We start from the raw sequence: 19,083 nt of genomic DNA, 5'->3' as shown, positions 1-19,083 counted from the left end.
TCTAAACAATGAAGCAAAATCTAATATTTCTTCCCTTGTCTTTTATATCTAAGAAAACTGTCCCTGGGTAAAGGCAAAATCTAATTTTAGATGTAAACTGACACATTGAATGAAGTTGTACATTGTTTAGAAAATGCAGCACAGAAAGCAACTGTGCTTTCTTGCATTATAAATAAGATAAAGAAGGAAAATATGAACTGTGTAAAGTTTTTCTTATGTCATGCTCATTTCATGTACTCCTAGTTCTGCAAAGGTAAATTTTCTACCTAAATTTATACTATCTATCTTTTTTTCTCTGTGTGTGCTTCAAGTGCATTAATTTTGGAGTGCACTCAAAAGAAAAAATATCTAAACCCTCTCTTGCTGTAATACAGAAAGTTTGTATTCAAATTATATTTATTTCTGAGTTTACTTTTTTCTAATTGCAACAATCTACAAAAAAATCTGCAACATACTCTCATGTTAGTTCTGTTTAAGACTAATTTCTACTGATAACTTTCCTCCTTTTTAGTTTGACATCTTTAGAAAATCTGATCACTATTTTAATATTGTTACATTATTTCATTTTAGACTTTTGTTACGTTCTTTTTTTTTTTTTCTGTTATTCATAGTGTCTGTCCCATGGCTGTTGGCATCCATAGAAAAATGTCAAAAAAAAGCTCACTTACAGCTTCAAAAGAAGCACTGATCTCAAAGAGGCAAATTTTAGTCAGCCTCAACCTGGTGTTTAAGACTCTGATTCTACAACTGCATCCATTCTGGTGGATTTTTGAACTGGTACAGAACCTGTCCTCTCTCCCTTCTCCTCCTCTTCCCCCCACATGTCCCTCCTCTCTTCCCCCCCACCCCCCAGTGAATGCAGCTGCAAGGTCAGGTTCTAATTTTGCATGCATAACTGTTTACTGGCACATTTCCTGCATCTGAAAGCTTCATGTATATGGAAGCATCATTATGTATGTGTATATTCTTTGGATTGCATGTGGGTGTTACAGTGGTATCAAGACCTACATCGCTTGCTAAGGTTTTCTGTATAATAAATACTTTTATATAGATAAGTGGATATTTTTGTCAACATTTTCAAGTTTTTCTTTTAATTTTTATTAACCTCTCTATCAGACTGAGGAAGAGAGGGGAAAGTACCTTGTGTGTTCCTGAAGGAACTATCTGATGTCCTCTATGAGGAAGGGCAAGATGTTGGTATTGAAGAATTGTGGTTTCAATTTTTGTTGCAATCTGAGAGTTGTATAACCATACACAGGTGGATGCTATTGCATTCTTACAGGTCAAGACACTTTTTTTCAAAAGAAAGTGTCCCTATGATCAATTCTCAATCTGGCTGCAGAAGAGGACTGATCATACTCTCATATCACATTTTGTTCAAAAAATGGCAAATGGGAGATACTTTGAACTTCATGATGCTTCTGGCACTTTGATTAGCTTGTGAAGTGTCTGCTTCAATGACACATTTGGATATGTTGAGGGCTTGGTTCCAATGTACTGTGAATCTCTGTTAAACTTTTTTTTTTTTTTTAAAGATCAATTCTAATTATTTGCAACAAGGGCATTTTTCTTCATCCCATTGTGAACTTTTTCATTTCTGCCTCACATTTTGGCAACTAAGAGAGTCAACAGGGGCTTGGAGATTTTAGAACAACTCCCATCATACGTATTTGAAAAGGTTTTACTAGCAATGTGTAAAAATACCAGTAGTTTTATTTATTTATTTTCAGATTTGAAAGCCCTGTTTTCAAATGTCTATATCTTAATGGGGTACACTCAGCTCAGCACTTTGACAAAATGGGAATTTACAGTTCTAAATACTGATTTGGACATCCTGCTTAAGGCCCCCACGTTTGAAAATTGGACTGTATTGTTCCAAGAGTCTAATTGGTTTCCATCTCTTGCTTTGTACAATCCCTTGCAATTTAAAACAATGTCTGCATTAACATATCAGGATAACAGCCAAGATTTTTCTCAAACGTCCCTTCTCATTCCAGAAAGATTCTTGGATTTTAAAAGCTATATTGAAATCTGTCTATTTCTACTTTGATACTATAGTCCAGTTAACATCTGGACTCCATTGTGCTAGGCATTTTACAAGCACATTGGAAGATATAATCCCTGCTCCAAAGAGCTAATGACAAATAAATAAAATAAAATCTTAGAGAGTGCGTTCAGCTTTTTAACACATGGAGAGGCTTATTCTATGCTCTAGGTGTGAAACAAGTGAGGCATATGCGTCTAGTGTATATAAGGTCACATTAAGTGCAAAATAATCTGCTGAAATGGTAATTACATCTTTCTCTTGTAAGAATTCCCTCTGGAAGCTCATCAGAGGAATACTAATGAAGTAGATGGCCTCAGGATATTTCCACCTGTAGATATTCAGAGCAAACTTGTGTAGCTCATTTCATAAACTATAATTACCTAAGCCATTGGCACCCAACTGTTATCAGTCCAGGAGCTATTTTATCATTGAACAGAATCATAGAGAGACATAAAAGAATGTAACAAGTTAAAATAAAATTGTATATAAGTTATTAAAATTAATAACTACTTTCAATTAAATGCGTGTTTCTTAAAGTGAAAATGTCAAGGGCAAAATTTTGCTAGCATTACAAATATATATGTAATAAATCCTGTGTGTTGTGTGTGCGCGTGTGCATGCCTGTGCGTTAAATTGCAGGTTTTTTCTTGGACAATTATTGCATCATTAGCAACAGTTAGGCTGTTGCTTATCCTCTCACTGCAGAGACCCAGGGGCTGAGTGTCACTGGCGAGGCACCATGTTAAATTTGGCTTATCTGTACTACAATCGTTCTTTTAAATAAAGAGGCTAAACTCTGAATACTTCCACTTATTTTGTCTGCTAGGATCTCTTTATATCTTGGTGTCTTGTTTTTTCATTCTTTGTATATAATTTACACTCACAACATTCATTGATCATTTTAAATCTTATTTTTATTTCTATTTTTCTTTTAGGATTGTCTTAATACCTTTTCTTTAACTGGTATACTAACATTTGATTTCCAAATATGGTACTACAGACAGATTCACACTCATCTTCTCCTTTAGCTAAAATTTTGAAAGAATTACTGTTAGGTTTTTCATGCTCCTTTAATGAACTGATAATGCTTTTTAGATGGTGCTCTAGAGAAGAAATTTATTTAAAATCACCTGAGCCCCAATTCACCAAAGCATTTAAGCATGTGTTTAAACTATAAATATTTGAGTAATTCAATTGAAGTCAACAGGACTATTCGTGGGCTTAAGTGATTTGCTCAATTGGGCTTTTGAGAATGCTCCCAAATCTATTAATTGGAGAATCGTTAAACTATGAGTGTAGATCTGTGTAAAATATTATTTTATAAGAAATGAAATGCAAGTAAGTACTGTATTTTTTTAACCAGCCATGGTTTAAAATTATGTATACTGAAGTTTGACTGTAACAGTGAAATGCAAGGAAACTGTTGAAAGAAGAATTTTTGCTGACATAAACCATAATGAAGACAGAGAAGTATTTTTCTTGTTGTAGTGCGGCTCAATTTCTATTACTGTAAAGTACTACATTCTGTTTTCTAAACATAGCTATAGAGGCAAGACACAGAGACTTCCACATTTCTAGGCCCTAATTCAGGAAAGCATCCCTATTCAGAACAGTACTTTGAAGCATGTGCACAGGAGCTTGCTGAATTGTGTCATTAGTTATATAAACTATGCAAAAAATAACTCCTCTCATGCCTGTGTAAACTTTTCACTTTGTTTCCAAAGCTTTGATATTCTTGTAATTTGTCTCATTCTACATCTTTCAAACTCAGCCAGAGTTTTGTTGGCTCTTGATCCAGATACATGACTAATTTGAAAATGATTGATAAGTAATCATCAAATAGATCTGCCAGGTTAGATCTTTTTACCTTCCTGAATTTCTAAGAGGTGTTTTTCAAGGGCAGGGCTAGTAAAAATAAATGTACAGTAGAACCTCAGAGTTATGAACACCTCGGGAATGGAGGCTGGTGGTAACTGAACAAAACATGGTTATTCCTTTGAAAGTTTATAACTGAACATTGACTTAATACAGCTTTGAACCTTTACTATGCAGGGAAAAAATGCTGCTTTCCCTTTAATTCTTTAGTATTTTATATTTAACACAGTACAGTACTGTATTTGTTTTTTGGGGGGAGAAGGGGGTCTCTGCTGCTGCTGCTTGATTGTGTACTTGCAGTTCCAAATGAGCTGTGTGGTTGACTGGTCAGTTTTTAACTCTGGTGTTCGTAACGCTGAGGTTCTACTGTATAAATAAATTGCTTTTGTTAGAAAACTTGACATGATTCTGTCAGGTAAGCTGATCAAGAAGAACTTAAGGATGACAGAGAAATTGACCAGGGCTACATAGCAAAATTGAAAGGAAAGAGCTGATAAAATTTACTCATCTTCATTCACTATCAAAACTAATTCATGCCCTAGATGTTGGGTTTATTTTCTAGATGGTGTAGCTAAGGAGCAAAGTGTTAAAGTGACTTCCTAAAAGTTAATAGGAAGCTGCAGCAGGAATGGGAATAGAACTTTGATCTATGGTTGTCAACCCATATTTCATTTATTTAGATAACAGCCCCTGTTTTATACATGTCGGCTCAACTCTCTGTAGTTAGGTCAACAGTATAAAGAAGGTAAAGTTTGTAAAGTGAGATTTGCTTTGAGATTGTGAGATGAACAAATAGTGGGGCTCCAAATTTTTTGGACAGAGTAACTAAGAGATAGAGGTTTAAGATCTTAACCCAGTAGGCTGATTGTGCCTCCCAGGTAAGTATTGTCTATAAAGCCAAGAAATCTGTGTTTTAAATCTTATGTAGAACATTATGACTTCTAAACATTTTTAAGCCAATATTTGGAGAGAAGTTAAGCTGTGGGTCACATGCAAACATGACTAACTTGGCTACATAATGAATGTACATATATTAGGTACAAATTAAATGAGACAGACCACAGAAGACAGTATTTCCTTAACTACCACCAAGAAATCTGTTGCATTGTCTATTCTTTAAAATACCTATCACAAAAATATTGGGTGAAATCCTAGCACCATTGCCTGCAATATTGCCCCTCAAGACCCTCCAACTCCAACAACTGTGCCTTAAAGGTAACATCTTGATGATGTATTTTCAATCAGGTGACATGCCCCCCTTGGGAGTGCGGGGGTGTATCAAACTTTCTAGGGGGGCATGGCCACCGAAGATGGGGTGCCAAAGGGCCATTGCCCCAACTTTTAAATTGGGGGGAGAGGGGTTATTAACTCTCACTTTTGAGAACCTGAACTCGACAAGGGCACAGTGAGGGGAGGACCAGCCTCTCTCCCCCTCCCCAGGCCCCTTTCCAGAACTGGGAGTTGTAACAATGAAGCCCCTTCCCTGCTGGCATGATGGAGAGGTGGCCTGACAAAATGTGAGTGAACAGACTTGTGACCTGATGCATGGAGTCACAGTGCCACTCAAATGGAAAGATAAGAGTTGGGGGTTTTTAGTGCCATGTGACTTACATTTTGATTTAAGCAATTTGCCCAGTATCTCCTGAAAAAATTCAAGAAAAAAAAAACAAAGGTTGAATGTTGTTTGAAAACGGTTGAGAGCCTCTGATCTAGACTAAGCTTAAACAAAATTTAAGACCAGTACAAATATTTTTTTTGTAAACATTCTAATGGAAACTTTTTAACAAAATTGCTCTGCAATGTTTGCAACATTCACATGGCAACATTGCAGCTAATGCATATGAACCTATCCAAGGTGGTGGTTGTATCACAGGTAAAGATTTGATTGTTTTCTTACATTGTGTTTGATTTTTATGTGATTGTTTTTTTCATTTCTCCACTTAAACTGTATAACTGGGCAGTGATTTCATGCAATTAAGATAGTGGCAACATTTTGAAGTACTGCAGTTTCATTTGGTAAGCCTTTTTTCTTGGCTAATATGGAATACAAAGAAGCTGAGTGCCCTGAAATTGTAATCAAGGCCCTTCTCCTGCCATGAGTAGCACTCACATATGAACTGCTGCATTCACATGAAGCCCCTTAGACTTCAGTGGGGCTTCACCCAGGAGCCAGCAGTCTGCATGTGTGCTATGCATTGTAGGATCAGGGCCTACATGTTTGCCTTCAGTGGGAACTGAGCACCTTCAACACACTGTAGCATCTTACAGTATTGGGCCCGTTGTGATTTGGAATGACTGCCTGTATTGAAATAATGGTGTGCTTATATATGAAATCTGGCAATGAAATCTCATATTTGTCATCAGTGGCATGTAAGGTTTATTATCTGGCTATGAAAATGTTTTTAGGAGTTTTAAACAAGAACAGGTGGCAGTGGCGTAAGATTACATCTAGAACCAAAGTTAAACATTTGAACAGACTAAAATAAATCCAAGAAGGAAGTCTCGACCTACTTAGGGAATTTCCAATGGACTATTTTAAAAAGGCAGATCCCTTTTCTTGGAATACTGCAGATGGAGATCAGATTAAGGAAACAAATCAACAAGACAATTAACATTGTTATAACATGATCCAGTGGCTGAAAGTTGAGGCTACACAAATTCAAACTGGAAATAAGGCATAAATTTTTGACAGCAAGGGTTGTTAACCATTGGAACAGTTTACAAAGAGTTGTGGTAGATTCTCCATCATTGACCATTTAAAATAGACTGATGTATTTTTAAAATATCAGCTCTAGGAATTATTTTGAGGAAGTTCTATAGTTTGTGTTATACAGGAAGTGAGACTAGATGATCACAAGGGTCCCTTATGACCTATTCTGTTGCCATGATACATGCAAATAGTTTTTAGCAGTGCAATATTGATGTGTGATAAAAGGAAGCAAATACCATTTCAGTGACTGTCAGTGGACAACTTTTAAAAATATCCAGGCAAATCCTTACTCCGCAAGAAAAATAGGCATTGTGATGTGTTACACACAAGCTTCATTGCTCAGCTAACAATTAGAATTTAAATAAAATTATTTCTCTTAATTGGCCAAAGTACAGTACCTTGCTACATTGTATGTGCTCTTCAGCACCTCCTGTTCATATTCCTCTCATCTCAGTCCACCAGTTATCCTGGATTACTTCAATTTCCATAATTCCTTCATCTGTTGTTTCTTTTGCTGTTTTTCTTCATTAGATCATCAGCTCTTGGCTGACTGGCTTGGTCATTTTCTTCATACTGGTGTTCACAAAGCACTGGTCACTTCCTGACTTCACTCTGAATACTTGATTACTATCTCATCTCTTCTACTGCTGCTCACTCCCTGCACTACAACCTGTCAGATCCAATACTCCTTTCAGGACTATCAGACTCTGACCTCTGCAGCTTTCAGTCCTCTTATTCCCTTTCTAATCTCCATTCTGTATGATAGTCTCCACCTCCAACTGCACCTTCTCCCCCCAACTTAATTTCTTTAATTTTCTCTCCCACTGCTCTGTTTATCTCATCAAACCCCAGCTTCTTCTGAACCTTTATATCAGTTTCCTATACTCTGTCTTCTGCCACTGAGTGTCTGTGGAGAAAATCCAGGGACAAAGTGCATTTCCTGCACTCTAAATTCATTCTTCAACTTTGCACTCTTCCTTGTTAAACTCTGCTTCTTCATTCCACTCCTTAGGCATGAGAACTGTTTCCTTCTTCCCACAATCAACATATTTCCAGTCTTTCCTCAAAACACTCAGAAAGCCCTTTATAAATAGCCACTGTGAGCTTTTTAGCCACTTCCAGTTCATTGCAGGTCACTATGTACCTTACAATTTGTTTGTAAAGCACTAAATATTGTAAATACTAATTATGCAAAGGCACCATGTGTAGTAGATTCCAAACTTTGTTTCTATGCTTCTAGGTCAGGTAGTCTGAAAACTTTAGAATTCTAGAGGAGCTACTTTCCATCTGCTCACCTTCCCAAGATTGTCAACAGGTGATGCATTCTGTGCCTGCTCAGAAGGTGTAGCAACTCCCATTTCCTCTCTCAATTTGTTTTCACAGCTGATGGAAGAAGAACGCCTTCTGATTACTATTGCATTGGTCACAAATTTAGCTAAAACTACTTAGATTGCTTTGAAGTATTTCTTGGGATTTATGTTCATGTAACCTAACGATATCTTTCTGGCCCAGTCTATCAAGTTTAAGAGAATATGACTGTGCTGTGAGGCAACTGGTGCCTCATTAAGCTTTAAAGTTATTTCCCTATCTTTTTTTTTTTTTTAGGTTTTGTGTGTCAAATATTTTTCCCCATTTTTCTTTCAGGTCCAGCAGTTGAAACTTATCTGACTTACCCAGCTGAATTCAGCTACATCTGTGCCTTACCACAAAACCCATCTTAGTTCTACACACTATCTTGAGATTCAGTGCCTTGCCATAGTTTGTCTAATATGAGAGGCAGAGATGCCTTGAGGTGACTCTAGAAACCTCTTCAGTGGCAAGAGACTTAAGTCTTTTGTGCACATGAAAATTCCACCCGTTTAATTTAAAAGGGTTTTTAAACTAAATTGAACCAGTTCAAAACCCTGCATAGATGCCCTTATTTTAGTTTGAGGGGTTTGTTTGCTTGCTTAAACCTGTTCTAATCAACTTAATCTATATATAAAGGCAAGTTAATATTGATTTTACTGTGTCCGCACACCCTTCTGTATTAGTTTAACTAAGGGCTTATCTACATGGCAAGTTACTATGCAGCAAGCCAGGGTGCGAGTCTACAGTGAACCAGCTTGCTGTGCAGTAATGTCCCATATGGACACTGCTCCAGCATAGTGGAAGTCTTAGAGTGCAGCTTAGCACATCATCTGTTTCAAAGCTGGTGCTCTGAGATGGGCACCCGGGCTTGCCACACAATAACTCCCTGTGCAGACAAGCCCTAAATCATTTTTGAATCACACTTTTAGTTAAACTGGTGCAACTTTGCATGTAAAGAGCCCTTCGTACTCATGGGCCTATTACTGAATAGTGTAATCAAATCTTACACATTTTTCCATTCAATTCTGTGCAGAAAATATGGGGGTGGGGGAAGTTGACAACCACTGTCACTTTGCAGCTCCATGCATAAAGTTATTTAGCATTCCCTATGTGATGTGATCTCTGTATTTCACATTTAAATGTGTATTGATACAATACATATATTGTCATATGCGATTGTTCCTTCCATAGACTCTGTCACCTACAGACCGTTAGACAGAGTGCTGTTTTCACATATACCCAGAGAATATAGTTGACTTCTTACCAGCACAGTTTGTATTTAGGCTTTTAAATTTCATAAGTGCTCAGTGCCCATTGACCTCACTTTTGAAAATCAAATCACTTATTTATGATACTAATAAAGCTTTAGGAGACTTAGCTTCAGATATATGTGTGTTAAAATCCTGGCAGTATTTGTTTTGCTGTTTATCTGTGGAAAATTCCAGGAATGTGTCAGTGATTTGTTATCACTTTTCTCTAGGGAATTCCTGACCCAGGGTAGTCTTCCCCTGTCCCTGAGGCCTGCTTCTGACTCTGCATCTCTGTCTTTTCTCACTTCTATTTGTGTAAAAAGTGTACTTATGGACACAGAAGTTTCAGCCAATAGAATGGTTGATTTTCAACCTTAATTACTCCACCTCACTATTCAGAAGTCTCAGTAAATTCACAAACCACACGTGGACTGTTGCATCATGTCTCTGAATTAATCTCCATCCAGGACATACTGGTTTCTTGACATTACAGAGTAAGTTATGAGTTTAGATTAATCCAATTCAAGCTATAATATACAAGGTTGCATCCATCACAGCTGGAGAACCCAGCAGGACAGTCAGGCCCTTTTGGATGGATCATCTTGTTTGACAAACAATGCACAGCATTGGCCTCTTGTGAAAACAAGCGTCCTGACCAAGATTCCAATGTCTAAATCTCCTAATCATGTTTTGTCCTTTTTACCTTAGTTAAACCAATTTATTAGTGCAATTAAGTAGAATAAGGTGGTGGTGAAGCACTGGAATGGGTTACCTAGGGAGGTGGTGGAATCTCCATCTTTAGAGGTTTTTAAGGCCCAGCTTGACAAAGCCCTGGCTGAGATGATTTAATTGGGGTTGGTCCTGCTTTGAGCAGGGGATTGGACTAGACGACCCCCTGAGGTCTCTTCCAACCCTAATATTCTGATTCTATAATAGGTGTAAGGTCTTGATTCTCTTACAGGACTCATATTTCCATGGGAAACTCTCCTATATTCCTATCTGAACTACGGATGACATTTCTTAGTAATTTACATGCTATTTAGGTTTCCACTAATACATAGGAGTTAGTGAATCTCTGTCAGACTGTGGTCATCTGTTTCATAAAACTCATTCCACTGAAATCCCAAAATAAGGGATTCATTATGTTCATTACTAAACTAATGATTTCCCTTCAACGGCGAGGTGACTTGTAGACTTCAGTTTCCAGAATCTCTTATTTCTGATGACAGTGAGCTCAACCATTGGAATGAGAAACTTGAGACCACAATTATAATTTTTGTACCATTAAGGGGGACTACAGATTGGACAACTATTCCAATAAGATTTCCTTTCTTATTCATACCAATTTCACCAATGGTTAAAGGGGGCTAAGATTTATAAAAAACTAAAGCATACTAAAACTGTTGGTGTGTCCATTCAGCTTTGGTCTTTCTGACACAGCTTCAATTAACAAATTTCCACGAGAACAATGTAAAGATGGGGTCTGAGCTTTGTTCATAGTAATTCTTGATAAACTCCAACTTCACAGTTCTGAGGTGATTCTCTAGGTCAGTCTGCTTGAAATAGGATTTCTGCATTCATTTACAAATCATTACTGTCTAGACTCACTCTCAGAAAGTCTGGTTTGGGGACACAATCTGGCTGAGTGCCCAATCTTGTGCCCCCACAAATTTTATTGATTACTGGATGTCTCTTAAATAGTTCTTTTGCACTAGGTTCTTTGCTTAGAAGTTTCAATTTAAACAGCAATGACTGCTTAAAGGCTGCATGTGATCGTTTCCTCTTGGCAAAAAGCTCCGGCTAATTGCTTGATCTTTTATAGAACATCCTTGAAGCTTTTAAGGTTTTAAGAGCTGGGAACCTATTGCAATTGGTACCTATATGGAGAAAAAAGTTCCTGTAAATTGTGATGATGTTCTCTGAAATGATACATTGTAATAGACCCACCTTCACTCATGCACTTTCCCAGTAAAGTTACAAATTCGTGCTTGTATTCTCTTATGCTGACACCTTTTGCTTAAAGATGGAACTGATGGTTAGCCAGCATTATGGAACAACATGCCACCTTCTTCCCTAGAATTTTATACCTATAGGAATTCTGCCAGTCACAGACTCAAAGCATGGACACAGAGCGTTGATCTGTTACAACATACTTTCAGAAAACAGTTAATGGTAAGTAATTCTCTCTTCCTGGCACATCCTTGTGCCTCCTATGCCCCGCAACTCCCCTCTTCTCTCTTTATGTCCTTAATCCATATTCCCAGCTTTCCCATCTATCCAAGATCGCACCAATTTTTTCAAGATTAAAAAACATTTCCAAGCTAGTTTTTCTCCACTGCCCACTCTTTCCACCATTTCCTCCCACCCAACAGCCTTAATTTCAGTCTTGTAAGATGGCTCTCTTGGTGTCAATCTCTAACCCTTCAGTCTGTCTCCTCAGCTCCATCCATTCTCACCTCTTAACTTCTGTCTCTTTATCTCGTTTAGCTATTTTCAAGCCTGATTTTGTATCCCCTATTTTTAAAAAGCCTCCCTGGACTTTGCATTGCTTCTCCAACTACTCTCTCATCTCCTTATGCATGCCATCTATTTCCAGGGCCCTTTACTTGCTTCTAATTCTTGTGGATCTCCTACAGTCTAACTCCTGACCTCTCCATTTTACCAAAAAAGTTGCTCCATATTATATTAAGAAATCATTTGACAAATATAATTGAAACATCCCTAATTTTTTATAATTTTTTTGTTGCGTTTAGAAGCTCCGACAAAAAGATTTTCAATTTTAGGTACAGCTAAACGTGTCACATTTCTGCCGAGACTGCCCTAACTCCAACATACAGGCATTATGTAATCTGTCCATATTTGAAGAGATGTTGAGTCTGGTGCAGCTGTAGATTTAAAAGATTTATATTTTGTCCTCTATATTTTATAGTAAAAAGTAAAAGATTTTTGTCCAAGGTAATATTTTGTTATATGATCTAGGGTTCCACAAGGCCCCATCCAGTATTTTTTAAATCCTCCTTAAAATCTTTAAGTCAATGCTGCATGCCCCTGTATTATTGGGAAAGAGGTTACAGTAAAGGATGTGTTGCCCCATGAAACATGCAGACCATCTATTAAATCATATCACTAGCAATCCTGAGGGAAGGGGTTTGGGAAGGAAATGAACTGATGTCTACATGGAATTACTGTACTGGGGACTTTTGATTTGACAAGAGTTTTAATGGATTCAAATATAGTTGAAGTAAAGGTGGTGATAACTGAAATAAATTGTGGTCACAATTCAGTGAACCGAGCCAGCACCACAAAAACACCCTCCATAACATAATAGTTTAAAAAGCAGCTCTTCTCTGGAAAATGGCTGGAAAAATTGCACCTTTCTATTCAGCTGATCTAGTACTCTGTGTGTATTCAGAGTAATATTTTTTAGGTCCAGAAAGGACCCTTATGTTCATCTAGTCTGACTTCTTGCATAACAGGGGCCATATTATTTCATCCAGTAATTTCTCTATGAAGCCCATAACTTCTGGCTGAAGTAGAACACAATTTTTATTCCGCTAATGCTGACTCACTACATTTGTCCTATTTTTTTTATTATTATTATTATTCCTGTTGACACTGGGAGAGGAAGCCGAATTCTATCCCAGCTCGCCCATAATCAGTGGAATTGTTTACAGATTTCCAATTGCAGATTCTTTATTGTTGATTAATGTGTCAGACAGGAAGAACAAAGGTTGACTACGGCTATGTCTACACTACAGACCTTACAGTGGCGCAGCTGTAAGGTCTCCTGTGTAGCTGCTCTATGCTGATGGGAGAGAGGTCTCCCGCTGGCATAATTAAACCACCCCAACAAGTGGTGGTAGCTATGTTGGCAGGAGATGCTCTTCCACTGACAGTGCTGTCTAGCACTTTTGTCAGTGAAACTTATGTTGGTTAGGGGGTGTCTTTTCGCACCCCTGACTGAAAAACATTTTGCCGAAAACAGTGCTAGTATAGACAAAGCCTTAGAATGAGTTTGCATGGCTGGCAGTGAGAAAGACATTTTTATTTGTAAACCGATCAGATTTGGAAGTCATTGGAAGACAAAAAAAACAGGTAACTCCACGATGTCATTTTTAGAGTCACTTGCATAGTACAACTGCCCTATAATTTAACTGATAGTCTTTTCACAGTACATGCCTAGGACTGACCTAGTCTAAGGGGTTAAACTGCTACACTGCAATTCACCAAGCAGTTCTGTGGATATAACTAGCCAGATTTTTTTTTATAATAAATCCTGTAGTCTCCATACTGTAGGTGCCACTTCATCTGCTTCCCCTGAGGAATACAATTCACAACCACTAAAAAAATAAGAACCTTTGAGAGCATTATTTTCTGGTGCCTCTGCCTCCCAGTCTAATTCCTTGGGCAGTGCAACCACACAGTACTCTCTTGAGGCTTATGGTAAAGCCATGATTTAACCCTTTGAATTCTATAAATGCTTGTTTCTTTTGCTTGAGGTCATGAAAGGCTGTAGGAATAGTCTGATTGCCATAACAGGCTTTTAATTACAGACTACAAGCAGAGGCAAGAGTGAGCATGATATGGTTACTTTGCACTCCAAGAATATTTGAAATCTTTTAAATTGTTGACTTGGAAATATTGTATTTCTCAGAAAATTGTGTCTCTTATAATAAAGAGATCAACAATATTAGTGCCACCACAGCTGGAGGGCAAGGACTGGTTTGGGACAGCACAGTTTTAAAGGAGGATAAGAAGCTTTTTCATTTTTAAGTCATTTTAGTGTGGGTTTTTGTTGCCAAATTTTGTCCATTAAGCACTGAAATCTAAAAAAATGTAGGTATTTGTAAAGTTCAGTTTTTAATTGCTCGCTTCTTTTTCATAGGGCCTCTTAATCCTGTTGGACTGTCTTTGCTGGGAGGATTTGCAAGCAGAACTGCTGAGTACTCCATGACCCCAATTCAAATACCACTTCATGGAAGCACCCAAGTCTAACTTCAAAAACCACGTATTTTCAAGATGAATGCATCTATCACCTAGTCCCTCATAATATGTACTACTGTTAATGCACCTGAAATAGACCTCATTGCAGTAATACTAAACATTCTGCATCAGAACTAGAAACGGTCTTTCTATAGGCTATAGTTTAAATTCAGCAAACTGCTACTGGTTTTGCTGTAAGGAAGTGTATTGTGTGTAAGGAAGACTCCTGAAATTGCAATTTCATGCTGTTTGCCTGAGATTGCTGAAGTGAGACGTATCTTTCCTTATGTGGGGCTTTCTTGCATTGTGAATAGGAAACTAATAGTTTTCACTTGCAGAGCTTCCTTCAACTCATCCCTTTTTGGGGGCAGAACTTGGCCAGCACTGGATCTGACAGGCTGCTTGGAACATAGAACTTGCAGATCTGAGGGATTCAGTTGATGATAGAGCTATCTCTATATAGATGTCCTGTAATTGAGCACTGGTTCCTCGCCCCCTTCCCCACCAAAGCATGCACCAGTAAGGTTCCAGAAGCTGCTGCTAAGGGATTTTCCTGAGGAGACTGCTGCTTATCACTCCTTGGAGAACATTGGGATGGTCAGACTATCGAGCGGAAGAGCAAGTAAATTAAAGCTGTCTGGGTTCAGCAAGCAAATGATTCCTGATTTCCCATTGAGTTGGTGGGGTTACCTTGGCCCAACCACATACACATGCCAAGCTTTATATTTGTGGAGCACCTGTGGAGGGGTTTCCTGGGATCAGGGAAAGGTGGAGATGAAACCACAGAGACTGGAATCCCCACTCGGATAAACAGACCAGTAATTGACTCCACTGGAAGTGGAGAAAAGAAGTAGGCCCGCTGTTAGGGTCATGGTGTAATCTGCAGCTCTGCTCTTCCCAGCAAAAGGTGTCCGTGTGGAAAGACCAAACAGAACAGTTGTAAATGTGAGACATTTATGCAGCCATTTCTATTACTTGGAACACATTTAATACCTGAGTGCAGCATTGTACATACTAAGCTTTGCTTGAAGAACAAAACATTTTTAAAAGTTAGTTGTAAAATGTACTGCATAATCACAGTAGTATTTAGGAAAGAATTCTACTATATTTGTGTTCATTGTAAATCTCATAATTCAAAATATATTTCAAATAAATGTACCAATATAATCAGGTAGTTTTGTTTTTTAAAATGTGTACTGTGTAATAGGTGCAGAAGTTCTCTGGTGATGCACAGGTAGCTATAAGATAAATCAATCCGTGTGAGCGGCAGAGCTAAAGGTAGATGATGGACTTGTTCTGACCAGCACAACAATCATACAGTAGAAAGAAGTGGGTTAGGGACTTCTCGTATCTGTTTATAAAGTAAAAAAACTAGTAAAGATCTCTTTAGTTGTGCCCTTTGAAAAAAGAAACAGCATTTATATATATATATATATATATTAGTATATGTATATACACACACACACACACACACACACACATACATATTAGGGATGTCAAACGATTAAAAAAATAATGGCGATTAATCGCACTGTTAATAATAGAATACCATTTATTTAAATATTTTTGGATGTTTTCTACATTTTCAAATATATTGATTTGAATTTCAACACAGACTGCAAAGTGTACAGCGCTCACTATATATTTATTTTTTATTACAAATATTTGCACGGTAAAAAAACAAAAGAAATAGTATATTTCAATTCACCTCATACAAGTACTGTAGTGCAATCTCTTTATCATGAAAGTTGAACTTACAAATGTAGAATTATGTACAAAAAAACTGCATTCAAAAATAAAGCAATGTAAAATGGTAGACCCTGCAAGTCCACTCAGTCCTACTTCTTGTTAAGCCAATCACTCAGACAAACAAGTTTGTTTACATTTGCAGGAGATAATGCTGCCTAGTTCTTGTTTACAGTGTCACCTGAAAGTGAGAACAGGCGTTCGCATGGCCCTGTTGTAGCCAGTGTCGCAAGTTATTTACATGCCAGATGTGCTAAAGATTCATATGTCCCTTCATGCTTCAACCACCATTCCAGAAGATGTGTCCATGCTGATGACGGGTTCTGCTCGATAACAATCCAAAGCAGAGTGGACCGACGCATGTTCATTTTCATCATCTGAGTAAGATGCCACCAGCAGAAGGTTGATTTTCTTTTTTGGTGGTTTAGGTTCTGTAGTTTCTGCATCGGAGTGTTTCTCTTTTAAGACATCTGAAAGCATTTTCTACACCTTGTCCCTCTCAGATTTTGGAAGGCACTTCAGATTCTTAAACCTTGGGGTGAGTGCTATATCTGTCCTTAGAAATCTCATATTGATACCTTCTTTGCATTTTGTCAAATCTGCTGTGAAAGTGTTCCTAAAACGAACAAGTTCTGGGTCATGATCCGAGACTGCTATAACATGAAATATATGGCAGAATGTGGGTAAAAGAGAACAGGAGACATATAATTCTCCCCAAAGGAGTTCAGTCACGAAATTAATTAATCCATTATTTTTTTAACAAGCATCCTCAGCATGAAAGCATATCCTCTGGAATGGTGCCCGAAGCATGAAGGGGCAGATGAATGTTTAGCATATCTGGCACGTAAATACTTTGCAACGCTGGCTACTAGAGTGTCATGTGAACGCCTGTTCTCACTTTCAGGTGACATTGTAAATAAAAAGCAGTCAGCAGTATCTCCCGTAAATGTAAACAAACTTGTTCATCTTAGCAAGTGTCTGAACCAAGAAGTAAGTCTGAATGGACTGGTAGGCTAAAGTTTTACATTGTTTTGTTTTTGAGTGTAGTTATGTAACAACAACAAAATCTAGATTTGAAAGTTGCACTTCATGATAGAGATTGCACTACAGTACTTGTGTTACATGAATTGAAAAATACTATTTCCTTTGTTTATCATTTTTACAGTGCAAATATTTGTAATAAAAAATATAGTGAGCACTGTACCCTTTGTATTCTGTGTTGTAATAGAAATCACTATATTTGAAAATGTAGAAAAATATCAAAAATATTTAATAATTTTCAGTTAGTATTCTATTAACAGTGCAATTAATTTTTTAATTGCAGTTAATTTTTGGAGTTAATCATGTGAGTTAATTGCGATTGATTGACAGCCCTACTACACATACATACACACACTCTTGCTATTTCTACTTTTAAATACCTGTTAAAAAGCAGTGATGGCTACCATGAATGGGTCCAGATAAAGAAAATTACTTTCCTAGAGCTCAAGTATCAGGGGAAAGCTTATGCCCAAATAAATCTGTTAGTCTTTAAGGTACCACCAGACGCCTTGTTGTTTTCCTAGAGCTGTATTATATAGCAAGCTTCAGCTGCTTCTTAGCTCCTTGATTTTTAGAAAACTAATTCTTGTCTCTCCTAAGCCAGAAACCCGCACAAGATACAAAGGTTATGTGACTAGGCACCACTCTTTTTTTAGTCAGACCTGCAGTGTTTCATGGAAACGTTGTTTTCCCCAGGAGTGTTTCTCTGGTACAGGATGGAATAGCTAGACAGACGCACCCAGGTTCAAGTCCCTGCTCTGAATCAGGCAAAACACGAGCTTGAACGTGGGTCACCCACATTGCTGCTGGGTGCCCTAATAACCAGGCTATTCTGGGCTTGTGCTGGCTCACTATTTATATGATTTTTTTTTTCAAAAAAACTTTTAAAAGATCTGTTTCAGAATGAAAATTTCTTACCTCAAAACTTCTTGCAAAAAGGAAATACTGTCTTCTGGCCACCCAAGTGACAAATGCTAGTTAGCATATGCTTGGCTAGTTTCCATATTAAACTTTCATATTATTTCATTAATATTTATTCATTAAAAGCAGATTTTGTTTGTCATCAGTTTCATCCAAAAGCTTCCTGGGTGACCCAGCAATATAAAAATACAGGCAATGCCTCCCCATTAGATAAATAAAATTGGCTCATCTGGACACTACCAGGCAATAATCAAATTGGGTCACTTTCTAATGGCCAGAATGCAAAAATACTTTTCAAATACTTTTTTCATTTTTGTGAAATGCTCAGCTGACTCAGAATGGCTTTGCTTTAAAATTTGGCAGGTACAGTACATGGTCCTGCATGAGGGATGTGGGCTTTGCTTTGAACAAGGGAGTGGCGTGAGCTAGTGATTTAAGACCAGAATGTAGTCATAGAAACTTTTGATTCCAACCGCACATCCCAGTCATGTTTTGGGCCTTCCTTCTTTCACTTCCTATCTGTAATGGGGTGGAGTACTGGTAAGTCTCAGCTGGGAATGTTCTGAAGATTACTCGATAAATGGTAGTAAAATTCCTTGAAACTGGAAAGGGCTTGACAAGCTAAATATTGGTTGAAGAAATTTGGTTTTGGAATTTTATAGCTTTTTGAAAATGACTCAAGCACCATATTTAGTCCTTATCTTTAGAAAGATGCATCAGATTCGAGTGTACAGAATGTTCTCACTACCATTTCTAGCTAGCGAATGGAATGTGTATGTCTACTTAATGCCATCCTTTCTTAGATCACATGTTGTGTAAAGAGAACATACTTTTATTTAAAACCCATTTCCCATAGCAAAAACCTGCAACTTTTTTCTGTGGCACCTGCCAAGCACTAATTAAAAAAAAACAGACACATGCACCTTAACCTCCAAAGGCAATAGGTTAAGGCCAGTGAAAAGATATCCTTTCTGCCACTAATGTTGCTTTGTCTCATTTTATATAATACTTCATATCCGCTTGACCTGTTGTGGTCTAGAGCAGTGGTTTTCAAACTTTTTTTTTCTGGCGACCCAGTTGAAAATTGTTGATGCCTGCAACCCAACAGAGCTGGGGATGAGGGGTGTGGGGAGGGGCTCAGGGCTGGGGCAGGGGATTGG

General features: G+C 37.7%; 1 protein-coding gene across 8 annotated transcripts in view; it reads left to right on the top strand.

Annotated features, from left to right (window-relative positions):
* LCORL (ligand dependent nuclear receptor corepressor like) overlaps nucleotides 1–19,083 on the top strand; it is a 174,995-nt gene that overhangs the window by 152,675 nt on the left and 3,237 nt on the right. For 4 of the 8 annotated variants that reach the window (XM_054029986.1, XM_054029990.1, XM_054029992.1 and 1 more), the window contains one exon: nucleotides 14,118–15,595. The exons of 2 other annotated variants lie outside the window; for them this stretch is intronic. In XM_054029986.1, the coding sequence (XP_053885961.1) occupies nucleotides 14,118–14,227 (110 nt within the window). In that variant the 3' untranslated portion in view covers nucleotides 14,228–15,595. Of the gene's footprint in view, nucleotides 1–611; nucleotides 3,505–14,117; nucleotides 15,596–19,083 lie in introns of those variants that run through there. 2 more of the 8 variants (XM_054029996.1, XM_054029987.1) reach the window with 2 other exon arrangements.

This window comes from Malaclemys terrapin, chromosome 5 (genome assembly GCF_027887155.1).
Source record: "Malaclemys terrapin pileata isolate rMalTer1 chromosome 5, rMalTer1.hap1, whole genome shotgun sequence".
NCBI classification, from domain to species: domain Eukaryota; kingdom Metazoa; phylum Chordata; order Testudines; family Emydidae; genus Malaclemys; species Malaclemys terrapin.
Note: the sequence above shows the minus strand (reverse complement) of the source record. Positions and strands in the feature narration are given on the sequence as shown.